Source organism: Lipotes vexillifer, unplaced genomic scaffold (genome assembly GCF_000442215.2).
Source record: "Lipotes vexillifer unplaced genomic scaffold, Lipotes_vexillifer_v1.1 scaffold317, whole genome shotgun sequence".
NCBI classification, from domain to species: Eukaryota; Metazoa; Chordata; class Mammalia; order Artiodactyla; family Lipotidae; genus Lipotes; species Lipotes vexillifer.
In genome coordinates, this window is record NW_006782029.1 from 2,203,351 (window position 1) to 2,221,790 (window position 18,440).

At 37.5% G+C, this 18,440-nt stretch overlaps 1 protein-coding gene across 2 annotated transcripts in view; it reads right to left on the reverse strand.

Annotated features, from left to right (window-relative positions):
• FOCAD (focadhesin) overlaps window positions 1-18,440 on the reverse strand; it is a 294,494-nt gene that overhangs the window by 230,515 nt on the left and 45,539 nt on the right. The window contains exons 5-7 of one of the 2 annotated variants that reach the window (XM_007454953.1): window positions 13,597-13,698; window positions 7,399-7,608; window positions 4,006-4,207 (exon numbers count right to left, since the gene is read on the reverse strand). In XM_007454953.1, the coding sequence (XP_007455015.1) occupies window positions 4,006-4,207; window positions 7,399-7,608; window positions 13,597-13,698 (514 nt within the window). Of the gene's footprint in view, window positions 1-4,005; window positions 4,213-7,398; window positions 7,609-13,596; window positions 13,699-18,440 lie in introns of both variants that reach the window. The other variant, XM_007454952.1, reaches the window with a different exon arrangement.

Sequence of the window (18,440 nt, forward strand, 5' to 3'; positions counted from 1 at the left end):
CAGGCTCCGGACACGCAGGCTCAGCGGCCACGGCTCACGGGCCCAGCCACTCCGCGGCATGTGGGATCCTCCCGGACCGGGGCACGAACCCACGTCCCCTGCATCGGCAGGCAGACTCTCAACCACTGCGCCACCAGGGAAGCCCGAACCAAATACTTTTTTAATAGAAGTATTCCAGCTAATAAATGAAGAAGAATAGATAGAACTAGACCATCATTTCCTTAACGCCTAATGAATTAATGGAGCTACGCACTGAGCATTAACAGCAACCAACATCATAAAAAGAAGAGCAACATATATTATGTGCTTCTTGATGAAAGAACACACCATTCCCTGTAGTCTTAGAAATGAAAAACAAAACAGAACAAAAACCTGAATCTGATCAAGCCTCTATAGCCAACTACCTATTAACTGGGAAACATGTCCAAGTGAGCCACAAGGTTCAATCAGCAGATTTCAAGATGTACAAAACTCCATAGCTCACATAAGCCAGGTTTTTCCATATGTAAACAAACTGCCAGTAAGAAAAGAGGTAGGGAGTAAAAGATACCTAAAAGATAGATCACACATGCACACACCAAAACTGTATTATGATATGAACAGATACACACATAGGCGGTAAAACTATAGAGAAATGTAAAGAAGCCACTACTATAGAAGTCAGGATAGTCAGGGGAGAAAGGAGGTTGTGATTAGGACTGGGCTCCTGGAAAACTTCTGGGGTGGCCAGAAAAGTTCTGTTTCTTGCTCTGTTTGGTGCTTACAAGTATGTTTGCAGTGCATGCAAAAATAAAACAATTATGAAAATTATTTGAGGGTACTAGTTTAAAATGCAGATGCTTGGGCCCCACACAGCCCTGCTAATTCAATACTTCTAGGGGTAGGCCCTAGGCATTTGCTTTTTTTTTTTTTAGAATCCATTTTATTTATTAATTTAGGTTTTGTTGGGTCTTCATTGCTGCACATGGACTTTCTAGTTGCAGCAAGCAGGGCCTACTCTTCGTTGCAGTGAGCAGACTTCTCATTGCAGTGGTTTCTCTTGTTGCGGAGCACGGGCTCTAGGTGCGCGGGCCTCAGTAGTTATGGCGCGTGGGCCTCAGTAGTTATGGCGCGTGGGCTTAATTACTCCGTGGCATGTGGGATCTTCCCGGACCAGGACTCAAACCAGTGTTCCCTTCATTGGCAGGAGGATTCTAAACCACTGCGCCACCAGGGAAGTCCTGTATTTTTAATGAAATCTGCCTAGTGATTTTTATGCACTCTAGTCTGAACAATTTGGAATATAAACGTCACAGATCTCGTCTGTTTCACCTAACTGCTATAGCAAAGTGTTTGCTGTAAAAAGCTGTCTACTACTCACATAAATCTACACAAACACAAAGGAACATTATGGGATTTAACTGTTAAGTACATTACATTTATGGTTAAGACAGGCAATTCCAAGCAATTTAACTAATATTTTCTATATATTATTTATCTATAAATATTACATATCCATATTTTCTATATATTTTTGTATTATTAGTATAATAATATATATCAATATATTATCTATTAGAGCTATATCTAATACGTATAACTATATATAATTGATATAAATAAACATCTGAATAGGAACATTATTATTTGATTATATTAATTATATAATTTATAACATATATATTACCATATATTATGTGTTACTATATATTACTATTATATCTAATAGATAATATGTATATATTTTTAATATTACTGTATATATTACTATTATACTAGATAATACATACAATATTAATATAACACAAATATATCATTATATAATATTATATATAAAGTCCCAGCATCCATGAAACCATGCTAGTCACAAAACTGACAAAAGATTACTTGAGCCTTCCTCGGCTCCCACCTCCTACCAAAATCTACATTCACTTTCTCTGTTTCCTCAGTTACCATTCACTCCCTTATTCCAATTTGGTTCCTATCACCATCACTCTGCTGAAACTGCTTTCTTTAATATGAACAATAAATTTCTACTTGCTGGATCCTAAGGGGACTTTCTATCCCGTACGTAAATCCTCTCCCCAGGACACTGTTGACCATTCCCCTTTTTGAGATATTCCTTCCCTTGATTTTCATGTATGAGACAGATGACATGGGACGGAGTATCTCAAAAAGGGGAATGGTCATCTGTCTCTTCTGCTTGTTATACAATCCTTCTAGCTGTACTTTCTCAGACTTCTCTTCATCAGTACACTCCAAATATTTACAGCCCCTGGAATTCTATCCCAAGCCCTGTCATGAAGTCCACAGTTAAAACTTCCACCCCAAAGTAGAAATCTATTTACAAGTCTATACCTTTAGCCTAGGCTTCTATCCTGAATTCTAAAACCATATATCCATCTATGACCCATGCATACCTCAAACCAAGCATATCTAAAACTAAATTTATCATCTTCCCTTCAGCATCGGCTACCATTTCTCAAGTGAACGGCACCATCCAGTTGCCCAAAATAGAAAGCTGAGACTCTACCAAGGACCTTCTCCTTGACCATGTAATCAACCACAAAGCCCTAATGATTTAATGTCCTATATTTCTCTTTTCCTGTTCAAATTTCCCTAATTAGCCCCTGCCATGGACTGAGATCCCCCCCTACCAAAATACATACGTTGAAGCCCTAAGTGCCAACTGACTGTATTTGGGGTAAAGAAGTAATTAGTTAAATGAGATCATAAGGGTGGGGCCTTAAAACAAAAGGATTAGTGTTCTTATAAGAAGAAACAATAGAGACCTCATCCTTGCTCTCTCTCCGCTTTGTGACGACACAGTGAGAGAGCAGCCTTCTTCAAGCCAGGAAGAGAGAGAGCCCTTACTAGGAATCAAATTGGCCAGCACCCTCATCTTGGACTTCCTAGTCTTCAGAACTGTGAGAAATAAACTTCTGTTGTTTAAGCCACTCAGTCTGTGATATTTTGTTAAGGCAGCCCTAGCAATCTAAGACATCCCTCCTCACTTCCTGCCCTAATAGTGTCGCTCTGCTCTAAACCCTCCTCCACTCTCCCACCAGAATGATCTTCCACACACAAAAATATGAGGGCACCTCTTTGCTGAAAGGTCTTCCATAGCATGCCACTGCCTAGAAGATAAGATGTAAGCTCATTTGTGTGGTATGGAAGACCCTTCATGATAGGCCCAGCCTTATCTCTTACACCTTAATCCTTTGGCAACACTCAACACTTTTTTTCTGAACAAGCCATGCCTGCCTGCTCACTCATGTTTCTGTGCTGGGGCACATGCTGTTCCAGCTGCTGGAATGCCTTCCCAGCCTCTGGTTTGTACCAAGCAAACTCCTACTCAGACTTCCTCAAATCTGAACTCATGCCCTACCTCCCTTAAGTTGTGCTCCCACTGTACTTTAAATATACCCCCATACAAGCAATTTACCTTATTGTACTACTATTATTTATTTGCATGTTTGTAAGCCCCTTGAGGTCACAGAATGGCTTTTTCATCTAAGTACAAGTGGCCCTTGAATAACACATGGGTTTGAACTGCACAGGTCCACTTGTACATGGATTTTTGTCGATAGATATGTACTACAGTACTACACAATGAGCGGTTGGTTGACTCAACGGATGCAGAACTCCAGATAGGGAGAGCCGACTGTAAAGTTATATGTGTATTTTCCACTGAGTGGAGGATTGGCACCCCTAATTCCTAAGTTGTTCAAGGGTCAGCTGAATTCTTCTATAGGGTGTTGCATATAAGTGGTCAATACTTGTGTTCTACATGAATAAATGAAAAAAATACCACAGCGGTAGACCCTTAACTGATGCTCCAAAGAGTATTTAATGACTCATTTTTATAATAAATGATAGTGGTACTATTGATGCATTACTAGTATGATCTAATAGTATTAGATCAAAACACCTTTGATATGCAAGAAAGTAAGAGAGCACACCCACCCTGCTACTAAAAGACCTACTTAAGTGATAACTGACATTAAAACTTCTTACTATCCTTACCTCCTTCAGAAGTTCAACACTGTGCTCTAAAAGGTGAATTAAAGATGAGCATTCCCCAGTTATGTTTAAGCTGACTTCACAGACACACAGCAGCTGAAGGGTCATCTGGATAAGCTGAATTTTCCAGAAAACAGGATGACGCAGAAGGCTTAAATATACTTCTTCGATAAACAGCATCACTTCTGTTGTCTGTATCAAATCTCTCATCTGTTTGAGAAAAAACCTTGTGATATTAAAATAATACACAAACCAAAGGATAATTTTAGCGTATATAAGAAGCTTTACCAATAAAATTTTTTTCCTCTAAACCTATAAAGACTTAAAAGGGATGAAGAAATTTATGTAACTCAGAGAGAGTTAAACCATACAACTCTGCTTTCTCCTTTTGTCACTAACCAAAACACAATTTGCTACTGTTTTTGTTACTGCTGGCTGGCACAAATTCTTTTCATTTATTCTTCTAACTACTCTGAGTGCAGATTTTTAAAGACAAATTACATGACAGTACCAACATGTTGAAGGAAATTAATTAAAGTTGGTTCTGAGTTCTCCAAATGGACTCTCCTTTCTATAATTTCAACATAGCTACCTGGAAGAAAAGGGTTGGCGTGTTATTCTAATGCACTGCTAAGCCCTTCATCTGAACGAAATTTGCTCAGACAACCTTAACTGAGAGCATCATTTCCACACTTGGCAGATGCACTGAAAGACGACATTCAAATGGTAGTGTCTTCTCAGCTGGCTAATGTATTAGATAGGAAGGACTTGGGTGCTCTTGAAAATCCCAATTCAATTCAAACCCAGCTGTTCTGATCAAAATTCTGGAGTTAGTATTAAGGATATGGTCCTGCTCACAGACACACTGGCATTTCCCAGAGATTACAAACAATGAACCATCTGCTTCAATCAGGAGCCTTGTGTCTGTTAAATTCATCAAGAGGAAAGCCTACAGTTAACCAGCTGTACCTTTCACCAGTCGTTACCACCATAATAACCCAAAATGACTATAAGTTATACACAGAGAGAGAAGTTAATTCCGAACAAACAAGAAGAAAAAAAACTATTAAAAGATCAAGGGGAGGAGACAGCAGAGAATACTTAAGTTATAAGAAATAAATGTGAACAGTTCAGTAGCTAAATTATTTCATTCTTTTGCAAATATACAATGGCAAAGGCAAAAGGCCACCAAGAAAGGAATTTAAAACAGAGTAAAGCCCCATGTTTATTTGACAATATATTTCCTCGAGTGCATTTTTTTGTACATACTTGAAAATTTCCGTAATAAAAAAAATTTTTGAAAGACAACCTCAGCAACTTAGCATTAAAGGCTCTCTAATCTTTCACATTACCAAAATTCTTAACAAGAATACTTTGTAAGTAATGGTTTCTCTTTATGTAGAAATAGAACATGCGCAATGAATAATATGTGAGATGACAAAAGTCACAATTAAAAAGAACTACTGGGACCAAAGTCAACAGTGAAGTTCAAAGCAGGGTAAGTCCAAAAAAAGACAATTCCATAAATACAAAATGGAAGAACATTGGAGCGAGAAGAAAAAGAAACAGGAGTTTCACTGACCATCATCTCATTGACCTATGGGTCAACAGGGTGGACAGCTATTTCTCAGGAAAAAAATTTTTAATTAACATGATGGTATTGAAATGCTCAGTATGGATCAGACCACATCTATACTACCGTATTCAGCTCTAAGAAGAACATTTCATAGTGACACATTCTCAACACCAATAAACTAGAGAATTCCTTGCAAATAACAGTGAAAAGTCAAAACCATTTCATGTGGAGAAGTAAAGAAACTGATGAAGAAAAGAAAGGAGGGAGGGAGGGAGTAAAGGATGAAAGGGAAGAAAAGGAAGGAAGAGAGAAACAACGCAAGATAGGATGCAGATGGGCTTTTTAAAAAGCTTATTTTGCTTTGTTCTGAGAAGAAGGGGGACTAATGGGTAATCTTAGGAAAATGCAGGTCAATTAGAAGTACTTGCTAAAAAAAAAATAATAAATGGTTGCCTTGCAAAATAGCATGCTTCCTATCACTAAAATATTTAATTAGTCGTGGGATGGTTGTCTCTCAGAGAGGAAAAGAAGTGCCTATAACCCGTGGGAAAATGGATGACACTGCCTAAGACCCCTCCCAACTCTCAAATTCTTCATTCCAATAAAGCTGATTTGTTAAGTTATTCAATGTATTTATGTCACTAGTCCCATTAGTTCCAAATGACGGATCTCTTTTTTCCTCACCTATCTTGACTATATTAACAAACCACAGATTTCCAGAAATATTGCACAGAGCACACTTATAGAAGTATTTAGGCTTGTCAATATAGGTTGATGACGATGAAGGCAAACATCTACCAAAGAGCACAGAACAGGGTAATGCAAGCATCATATGGAAAAACTGTACGCTAGTTCAAGACATCCGCCTATACGTTGCTTTATTGCCCACACAAAACAAAAGCTTTGGAAAAGCCACAGGAGAATTCACTTGAATTAACTTTTCTCTGCCTTGATTACAGGAAAGCCTATTTATGAGCCGTAAAAGAGCCACTCTAGTGACTCCTTGTTAACACAAACTTAAAACAGGTCATCTGTGACCTCAAGTGATCACCTTGAAAAATAATCACAGATTCCCTCCATCAGCTAAGCAGCATGGTGTTCAGATTCTAGGCAAACAACAAACCTAGATGGTGGGATGGGATAAATGAATCACTACACCCAAATCACAACAAGCTGGCAACTGGAATTTTTTTTAAATCTGTAGTTATAGAGACAGCTCAAATTTACCTCTCCCCTGAATTCCCTAAGCGTTTTATCCAAACCTCTGTACGGATAAAATACTTCATCCATCTACTTTGAATTATACAAATATATATACTTGTTTTAGCTCTCTTACTAGACTGTGGTCTTCCCAAGAGCAGGATCTATCAGCGTCACCACATATACTGTAAGGGGACTTGTGAAAACTGGAATCTAGCCAGCACTCAGCTGGTCAAGCCCTGCGTCCCTAGGGCTACATCTGGCCAGAGAGATGCCTTTTTTCCAAACTTACACAAAAAGGACATTTTTTTTCCTTATAACCCTCTCAGTCTCCAGCACAAGGAAAACCTCAATGCAAAATTATTTTCCCTGAGAAGTCTTTCTTATAGATTTCATTCCTACTAATCCTAAAATGGACTATGTTGGTTTATATTTCTGTGAATTTAGTTAACATTGTATATATTAAAGTGAAATCTAGATTTGTTTCCTTCAGCATCTCCAAAACCCTGCAAGCATTTCTAGAGCTGTTTGCCAGATCACATGGGCTCTATTTTATGTACAAAAATAACAATCACCACTTACTAATGCTGGTGCTATATTAGTGAAGGAGGAGGAAAGGCCTTACCTGCAAACATGGAACCATGTCGCAACACAGTTGTAGCATCTGTTGTTCCAATATTGATGGCTGTTCTTTGTCACAAAGAACCCGGGGGTGAAGTAAGACTTTGAGCAGAGCTAGTCGGAGTTTAGCATATTCTTGTAACTGGGATGGTTCACAATACAGATACCATAGAAACGGTGCCATTATTTGGATACATGAAACTTCTGACCTGCAAGTAAGTCATGGAATGCATAAGCCAGTAACTGAGTTAAACAGAGTACCATGCAAGTTAAGTGTCAAACATCAACTTAGAGTTCATGACATATCATAAACTATGATACCATTGAGTGTATCTTTTTTTCATGACTCTTCTATTCCACCATGACCCACCTAAACCCATGCCAAACAGTTCTTTGTACAGTGGGGAGAATGACTCAACACCTGGAGCCCACAAGCCTGGTGCCCAGGACTAAGAGGGCCTCTATTTGCACACTAGAATAGCATCTACATCTCCAGGACCAGTCTTTGGTGAACATCAGAATCATCTGAGAACCTTTTTAGAATTACAGACTTTAGGATCCATTTTTCCAGGAGTATGCATGCATTTTTGGAAAAACTCGACAGGTAAGGTCCTATGTAAAACAAAGACATACAGACATCCCAAGAAGGTGATGATAACAGTTAACATTTACTTATCAACTTGTTAGCACTCAGAGTGTGCAAGTTACTGCACTTTATGTCTTTAAACTCAATCAATCCTCACCACAACCCTATGAAATAAAAATATTATCATCCCATTATGCAGATACAGAAACTGAGGCAGAGTAATTTGTCAAGTCCCTCCTCTTAAGTTCTTCCCACTCAGAGGAGGAAGATTTTACAAATGTTTCGGATCTATTTAGATTACAATACATCCCAATAACTCCAAGTCCAAAGACACTAAAATGCCAGAATGACCTTTCAGATATAAAAATCTGATCATGTCATTAATCAGCTTGAAAAAACTTATGCTTAAGATAAAGTACTTAGCCCAATTCACAAACCCTTCATAATTTGGCCTCTTTCCAGTCTCATTTTTTGCTTTTCTCCACTCTCCACTGAACTACACTAAACTTCTTTCAGATCTCTTACCAAGCCATCTGGGCTTTCTTCTCACCTGCTGTTCCATCTACCTATAATACTCTCCCCTTTCTCCCTAATTTCTATCATCCTCTGCCTAATTTCTATCATCTTTCAGTTCTCCCTTTAAAATGACTTCCTGAGGGCCTTCCCTGATACCTAGCCTTGGTCAGATCCCCATTATGTGCTTGCACAGGATAATGACTTTATTGTCATTATTTATTTAATATCTCCATCCCCTGACAGACTATAAGCCAATGAGGGCATGAACCATGGATTTCTGTTTAATGCTGTATCCCAAATAACTGTACACACTAGGCCCTCAAAGAGATGCTCAATCATTAAATTAATTGATTCGTTTACACTAAGTTATAGAGTGGATTTCCAATTAGCATGCATCGATTAAGTATCACAATTTTAATATTTTTCATATTGATTATATATAAATTATTACTAGATAAGATACAAAGATGAACCAGGCATTATCTATCCTTAAGAAGCATATAGTCTAACAGGGACAATCAGCTCTGTTTCTGGACTAGAGAATAGAAAGTGACAACTGCTAAAAGAAAGGTATAAAGTGCAATACTTATTGGAGGAAATGGCATTTGAGTTATGCCTGACAACATAATTTTATAATACTATACATCCCACAGCAATGTGATTTCAAAACACCATTAACATTAATAAAAATTAAAAAGTTACCAAATTGATAAGATTTAATCTATTCATTTATTTGCTTGACAAAATTTCTGAGTTCCTACAGTATACCATTCACTCTTCTATGTGCTAGAAACCAAGCAAGAAACAAAAACAGATGAAATCCATGCTCTGATGAAATCCATGCTCACAATCTGGAGGGATTATTCTTTTTTTCATGAGCACAAACACACAATCCATAAAAAACAAAAAGACTTGTGAGTTCATAATTATGAAACATATGGCTTCATTACACCACCCGCTTTAGGAAACTAAAAAAAGTTTCATAGATTAAGCAAGTAGACAATGTATGTATGGGTTAGAATATGGAGCAGAAAAGAGATTTAAGAAACATTATTCTTCCATCTCTCGCTAATAATGTACTCCCCAAAGAATAAATACTAGCCAGGTGTCAAAAACATCCGTGAATAGCTTATCAGTTTTCTCCCACTTTGAAATGCTGAAAGTGAAATGCAAGGTTCATACAAAGAAATATATTTCCAAGATGCTGTTAATATTTGACATCAGGAGCATAATGTTGCGCTTTCCTAGGACAATACACTTTTTAAAAATCTCTGTGGCTTAATCTGTCCTGATTTTAGATTTTGCATTTCCTATGTGGTATCTGATGATCTACTATCACCGCAGTGGGGTATGCAATTAACAGGGCTTAAGGAGAAAAGGGAAATAATAAAACAGATAACCTGAAATCCCAAAGTGATTAAGAATGTTGAAAAATGCAACCAACTGTGCATGTATCTACACACAAGGCTTTCATGTATGTTCACCAAGGATGGAGAAGCAGTGGGAGAAGACTTGTAATGAAAATCAAAACACTGAGCCTTTGGGCCCAACTCTGCCACTAGCCATGTGACCTTGAGCAAGTCATTTAACGTTGCTCTCCTTAGTTCCCTCATCTGAAAAACTATGTGTTAGACTAGACAATCTTGAAGTATCCAGCCCTAAAGACCTTGACACCATTGTCAATTTACCCAATTCTCGGTTCTATAATGGTGAAGTCTTAACACCACAGGCCTTCTAAAAATCAGTGCAGAATTTAACTGGAGAATCATGCCCCCAAAAATGTAGCATGAAGATACACTGCTATTTCAGGACATCTGTTGATACATTCTATTAAAAGTGAACCCATACATTTAGGCTAGCACCTTTCTACTCTACCACCTCCAGCGAGGTTTTTTCCCACATTTGTAATACAGTTTGTAATACAGCTATATTCTTTGTGTGACTTGATAGCTCATCCTTTTTTCATTCCTGGGATCTTTCATTCCATTTCTGGGATATATATATATATACATACATACATACACACACACACACACACACACACACATATTTGCATACATTAAAGTTCACTTTTTGTGCTGTAAAATTCTATGGGTATTGATAAATGCATAGGGTCATATATCCACCATTACAAAGTCATATGAAATACTTTTACTGTCTTAAAAATCCTCTATACTTCACCTTTTTAACCCTACCTCCCTCCCCCCAACAAACCCCTAGAAAGTACTAATTTGTTTGCCACTCTATAGTTTTACATTTTCCAGAATGTTATATAAATGGAATTATACAGCATGTAGACTTTTCCAAAAAAAAAGAAAAGTGAACCCAGCTACTCTAATCAACAATTCCTAACACAGAAAGAGCTAGAATACAAGCTACTGTCACAACATTTTGCCTCCTTCCTATAGTTGTGAATCACTATTTATATTCTTATTAAATTACCAAACTTCCTTCATTACCTTCTAAATGACAATGTAAAAACTACTAAGTTAACTTACTCTAAAATTAAATCTCAAGAAACTAACAGTCTGCTGAAAATGCAAGCAGAGTGATCAATTTCATCCTGCAAAGAACAGTCTCAGTGCAAAAGTAGAAATGAGACAACTGTAATTATTCTTTGCAAATAAATATAAAATAATTTAAAACTCCTATAAAGCTCTAGATAGTATACTCTAACACTCCAGAATTCAAATGAAAGGAATAAGTCAATGAAAGCTTATCCATAAGTAAACCAACTCAATTAATAATCTCTTCTCCTTATGACTATCTGGACATATATCATTAGAAGAACCACTTTCAAATTCCAATATAATAATCCTTTGAAATGAAACAACCAAAAAGTCAGTTAATTACTTGCTGACTAACTAAACCATTGGAAAAGAGAGATATTTGTAAGGATTACCCTAAAAACAAGCTAACAAGAAATATGGCACATCAGCAACAACATCTTCTTTTGCTGCGGAGCACAGGCTCCGGACGCACAGGCTCAGAGGCCATGGCTCACGGGCCCAGCCGCTCCGCAGCATGTGGGATCCTCCCGGACTGGGGCACGAACCCGCGTCCCCTGCATCGGCAGGCGGACTCCCAACCACTGTGCCACCAGGAAAGCCCAGCAACATCTTTTATAAAGTATCCCAATCTATTTAACAAGAGAAACTTCATGAAACAAACGTTTATAAATTTGTTATTTTTGCTTTCTGACATGGATGAACAAAGACTTTTTTAGTAAATATTAATATCTTACCTTCAGAAATGCAGTCCTAGGTGAGGGAAGAGAGGATGATAATAATGTTTATTTTAAGGTATTCATTCAATTGTTACATGGACTTTTATCACTGGCAGATGATTACAAGTTTCCCTATATCTTTTTAAAACTTCCTGTGGCAGTACATCCTGCCTGGAAATTCCGTCTAAAATTGAAGTTATAGACTCAGAAACAATGTTCTAATACATTGTATGTATAGGACACTCTAAGACCTTCAAGAGCAAGAACACATGAACGTGGCTAGTGTGGTAAATGTAACTCAGGCATTGGATTACGTGGGACAATGGTACCATCCCATCATGACCTTGTGTGACATACTAAGTATGCAGTGATATTATATTTTAGGAGGCCCTCTACAACCCACTGCCTGGGCCCCACCAATCTGTGGGCCTCATGTGTATACATATATAAATTCAACATTTATAAAGCACCCAAAAATGTGCCAGGCATTATTAATATGAAGAATATTGAGACACAGTCCCTGCCCTCAAGAAAGTAAGAGGGTTTCACAGTTAAAGGAAGAGAATAATTATAAGGCCATACAGTAAGTATAATGATGTTAGAAATCACAACTGAAGTTACTAAGGGAGCATGTAAAAGAGATACCTAATTCAGCCTGTGGTAAGTACACACTTCCTAGGAGAGACAATACCTAAACAGAGATCTTTTTTATTTTTTTTTAGTTTTTTGGCCACACCACACAGCATGTGGGATCTTAATTCCCCGACCAGGAATCAAACCCGTGCCCCTTGCAGTGGAAGCACAGAGTCTTACCCTCTGGACCACCAGGCAAGTCCCTAAAGAGAGATTTAAAATAGAGAAATTAATCAAGAAAGGGCTAGGGTATTAGTCAGAAAAAGCACAGAGGTGAGGAAACAGCACTGTTTCCTGTGTGGAACCAAAGCAAGTTGGTGTACTGCTGAAATACATAATTCATAAATTATGAGATAAAGATAGGAGAAAATAAAATTGGTGAAACAGAACATACACAGAGCCTAGCATGACATAATAGATTTCATCCTGTAGCCCAGGGATTTTCCAACTATTTCAGAGACCAAACTATTGTTTTCCAATAGAAAGCTTCCAAAAGATATCAACACGTAAAAAAACAGTCTATAAGAAAAAGAGCTGACGGGGTGCAAGGGTGTTTCCATGCTTAGCCTATACATTGCAAGTGCAGTTTGAAAATCACAGCTGCAGCAACTTAAGAAAGGGAGGGATGCAATAAGATCTGCTCTCTTGATGCATCACCCTGATGGATGCTTAGAGAATGGCCTCAAACAGGATGAGATCGGAGGCAGAGATGCCAGTTAGGAATAGGTGGCAATAGCCACAGGAAGAGATGACTGCCTGAGCCAATGCCATAGTAACAAGGATGTGAGAAAGCTTTGAGGAGCATCAGAAGGCAGAAGGCCTTGGTGAAGCTAAACTAACTGCACATATGGCAGCTATCTGGTCCCATTTGGCAGGACTGCTTAATCCCAACTGGCACTGGTTTCTAATGGAGAGATTAACTCACTAATCAATTTCCAGAGGGAAGAACCTGTCTTCCATATGTACCATGTAGTAGTTTACCAAATATTTCCAATCAACTTTCCCAACTAACCAATGCTTAGCTTATTTAATAATAGCTTTTCTCATAGTCAATATTTCAACAATCAGTAAATCTGGTAGGATTTTTTTCTCTTAAAAAGAAAATAGAAAACTATATCCTGCTCTAAGACATGTCCTTACTTCAGGAGAAAACATTACAGTCAAAGCAGCTTAAAAGAAAAACTCTAAAATTAGCATATACTATACATCTCCCTCATTTATTTTATTTTACATTACCTTTCAGGGCATTGCTGGAAAAAAGTTGTCAGCTGTTGCAAAAGTACTGGCCAGCAATCAGGTCTGTGTTCAAGCACAGTGATCAAAGGCTGAGGATGGTTTCTGAAAAACAGAAAGTCACATTGGAAGCTGTCATTTCAGGACTACACCTTCTTAATATCCAAATATAGCTACAAAAAAGCCACTACCATCTAGATTCAAAGTTGTCACAAAAATATCATTTGCTGCATTTGTTGCAGAGTTGGCTCATTAGAACTATTTTTTTCCCTATACCTAATTCTTTTCCAGAAAAGAGAAAAAACCCGGGTCTTAGAGACCCAAATTTGACAGCAGACTCTGCCATTTAATAGCTCTATGACTTTGACCAAGCTTCTCAATCCAGTAGCTCTTTCATATCCATCCCCTTGATTCCTGCATTCTTGGAAATCACCGGCCACCTCCTCCTCTTGCTGATCTCTTTCCAAACCTGGAAGGTTCCATTTCCTCTAACACTGCCCCAACCTATAAGCACTATTTCTCCGTCTCTGTTCCCACTTACCCCCATTTTTCTCAGTATATGGTTCTGTGTTTCCCCAGTATACTTAAGGTGAGAAAAAAGAAAATATTTCTCCCATATCAAATAAACTCTGCAAATTATAAATTTTTGAAATTTCTGTTGAACAATGACAAATCTTTTATCTGGGCTACATCGATTAAGATACCTAAAAGACTATATAAAATAAAAGATCTGAAATGTGAAGGATCCTCATATAATGGGGCTTAAAAAAAAAAGGAAAAAAGCACAAATTATTTTAAATAGTTCAAAAAGTCTACTAGAAATTGTAAATTCATTAGCTTTTTAAACTATGAAGCACTAAACAAAGTTTTGATGTGGCTTTTTTTATTGTTAGTTTCAGGTGTACAGCAAACTGATTCGGTTATACATATATACATATGTATATATCTATATTCTTTTTTTCGATTTTTTTCCATTTTAGGTTATTACAAGATATTGAATATAGTTTCCTGTGCTATACAGTAAATCCTTGTTATTTACCTATTTTATATATAGTAGTGTGCATCTATTAATCCCATACTCCCAATTTATCTCTCCCCTCTCCCTTCCCCTTTGATAACCGTAAGTTTGTTTTCTATGTCTGTGAGTCTGTTTCTGTTTTGTAAATAAGTTCATTTGTACTACTTTTTTTTTTAAGTTTTTTTCTTTTTTTTTTTTTTACTGTTGAGATTTTAAGAGTTTCTTATATAGTCTATATACTAATCATTTGTTGGATATATGATTTGCAAATATTTTATCCCTGGCCGTAGTCTGTCCTTTTATTCTCTTAACTGGGCTAAAGTTCTAAATTTTCATAGAGTCCAGTTTATCAATTTTTCCTGTGGCCTCTCCCGTTGCGGGGCACAGGCTCCGGACGCGCAGGCTCAGCAGCCATGGCTCACGGGCCCAGCCGCTCCGCGGCATGTGGGATCCTCCCGGACAGGGTCACGAACCCGCGTCCCCTGCATCGGCAGGCAGACTCTCAACCACTGCACCACCAGGGAAGCCCTAAGATGTTTTTTGATGTGGACCATTTTTAAAGTCTTTATTGAATTTGTTACAGTTTTTCTTCTGCTTTATGTTTTGGTTTTTTGGCTGTGAGGCATGTGGGATCTTAGCTCCCCAACCAGGGATCAAACCCACACCTCTTGCTTTGGAAGGCGAAGTCTTAACCACTGGACCGATGGGAAGTCCCTGTACTGTTTTTTTAGAATCCACATATAAGTGATGTCATAGAGTATTTGTCTTTCTCTGTCTGACTTACTTCACTTATATGATCATCTCTAGGTCCCATCCATGTTGCTGCAAATGGCATTATTTCATTCTTCTTTTATTTTTTTAACTTTTAATTTTATTTTGTAGTTGATTAACAATGTGTTAGTTCAGGTGTACAGCAAAGTGATTCAGTTATACATATACATGTATCTATTATTTTTCAAATTTTTTTAAAAATTAAAAATGCTATTTGAAAAAAAAATTCAAAGCATATAGATACACCTATCTTTTTTACATAAAAAGAATCATATGCATAATACTTTTCTTTGATCTTAATTTTTTTTTTTTTTTTGGGTACGCGGGCCTCTCACTGTTGTGGCCTCTCCCGTTGCAGAGCACAGGCTCCGGACGCGCAGGCTCAGCGGCCATCGCTCACGGGCCCAGACGCTCCGCGGCATGTGGGATCTTCCCGGACCGGGGCACGAACCCATGTCCCCTGCATCGGCAGGCGGACTCTCAACCACTGCGCCACCAGGGAAGCCCTCTTTAATCTTAATTTTTAACCCAATAATATAGCACTAGCAATGTTTAAAAAAAGAAAAAGATCAGTTACACCCAAATGATTTTTTAAAATAGCCTTCTTGGTGGTTCTCAAAATGGGATCGCCTTACCAGCAATATCAGCATCACCTGGGAACTTGTTAGAAATGAAAATAAATTCTCAGGCCTCAGCCAGACCTAATAAATAGCTCTCCAGACAATTCTGATGCACTGCTATAAAGCAGTGGTGCTCAACCCTGCTTGCATGTTTGATTCATCTGTGGAGCTCTTTTTAAAATACCAATGCCCAGGCTTCAATTATACTGGGGTTGCTAGGAGTGGAGCCCATGCATTAGTAATTTTTAAAAACTCTTCCAGCAATTCCAATGTGTTGCCAGGTTGAAAACCGGTACAAGTGAAAAACCACAGAAGAGGGAGGTTAGGAGTTGGCAAGTTTTCTGATTTTTCTCTCTCTTAAACAGAAAAGTATGGCAGATCCATCACACTGAAACCCTCATGTTAAACACCTCTCTGACACTACTACAAAGTTTCTGGTTATTATAACACCATCTCTCTATTTTCTCCTCAACCTCACCTAATCTATTAGACACTAACTTCACATGCTGGCAGCCTCCTGTTTGTTAAAGCACAGGCTATTTCTGACTGATCAGATTACTGCCATTGCTAAGGGATCGCTCCAAGCAACATTTTATGCCAAAATTCAAAGATCCTATCAAAATCACATTTCCAAATTCCAAACTCTTTGGCAGTTAAACCTATCTAGAATTTGCTTCTAGTTGCTACAGATATGAAGACACAAATGTTACAAATCCTTAAAGCCTCTCAAGTATGTCACATCAGCCAAACTTCTTAGATTACGAATTCAGTAGGTCATGTTCAAGTAAACATGAATAAAAAGGAAAGAACAGCAACTGCAATTATTTTAGCTATGGGTTTTCCTTCTGACAAGCACTATACTGAAGTGAGGAGCATCAGATATTACCATCTATTAATCCTCCAGCTAATGGTGGCATTCATGACTATTTAAGAAGAAAATCCAACAAGTGGCCACATAGTTTTTGTGTGATCATAAAGCACTTTAGTGCTTTGCAATACTCTTCCCTTATAAGTCACCCCCTAACTCTTCCCACCCCTCAATTCCCACCCCCAAAAACTGTCATCAAGGATCCATCTCCTGTTTAAAAACTGTTAAGAATCTATCTCCTTTAAAAAAGTCTTGTCCAGATTAAATCAGGTCAACAGAGGTAAGAGGTAGTAATTTTAAAGTAGGATTGGGAATGATGCATATATAGCAAACAACTCTGTTATAATTTAGCTTCTACCTCACTGGAATTGTGGGACCTCCTCTTCTTTGTTGCATGAAGTTGAAGGCCCGCTTTGCTAGTATTGGGGTTCAGCAAATTCTTTTTAGTATCTCAGACTTAAAACTCTAAAGATGAGATTAAGAAGAATATAAAATAGGGATTTATCCAGATTAATTACTGACTTAGACATCTGGATAATTAACTTTTCCAGAGAATTGATTATGTCAGATCCAAGTGGAAATACTGTAAGAATAATATACAATATTGATTCCAAGAAGTTAAAAACCTCGAGGAAGAAAGGAAGTACAAATTAAAAATGTTGAATATTACTACTGATTAACATTGATTACCAATATTATACTATTTCAACTGAGTACAACTAACTTAAAATCAATTATAATTGCCAAAATTTTGTTTTAATACTTTGAGCAAAGAATGAATTTGAAGCAAAGAGCTAAATTCTCCCTTGTGAATCATCAAATTGGTATGTGAATGCACATAAAAAATAATATGTAAAGCCTTATGCTTTATAGAATGGACATAGTTTTAAATTCAATATACTTTATCATGCAACTGCCATACATGAGGGGTTCTCAATCTTGGCACTATTGACATTTGGAATCAGATAATTCTTTGTTGTTGGCATTGTTCAATGCACTATAGGATGTTTAAGAGCATTCCTGACCTCTACCCACTAGACGCTAATAGCATTCAACCTAGGCACATGACAATCGAAAATGTCTCCAGACATTACCAAGTGTCCCCTGGGGCCACAGTTGTCCCTGGTTAAGAACCACTGCACTAGGTAAAATGGAAAGCACTATGAGGCACAAAACTCACAAAAACACAGTACTAGCCCTGAGTTATTCAAAAAGACTATTATCCCACCTTCATCCTTTATACTGAACCAAAAGCAATCAATCGATCATGCTCAAAATTTGAAGAGTCTTATGGAAATATAATCATCAAATATTAACATTAGATGCACAAGAGTAACGGTAGAGTAGAAACTAGAAGACTTAAGATGGAAAACAAATGTAAAATTATTCCTTTGCAAAACATAGAAGCATGTTCCAAAATAAACAAACAGCATTAAATATTATGCATGCTAATTTGGTATGATAGAAAATAGAGTTATTTTCCATTTAAAATATTATAACTAGAGCATTTAAAATGTCATAAGGAAAGCAAGTATACTCCAATAAAGATGTTAAAAAGAAGTCATAAGGC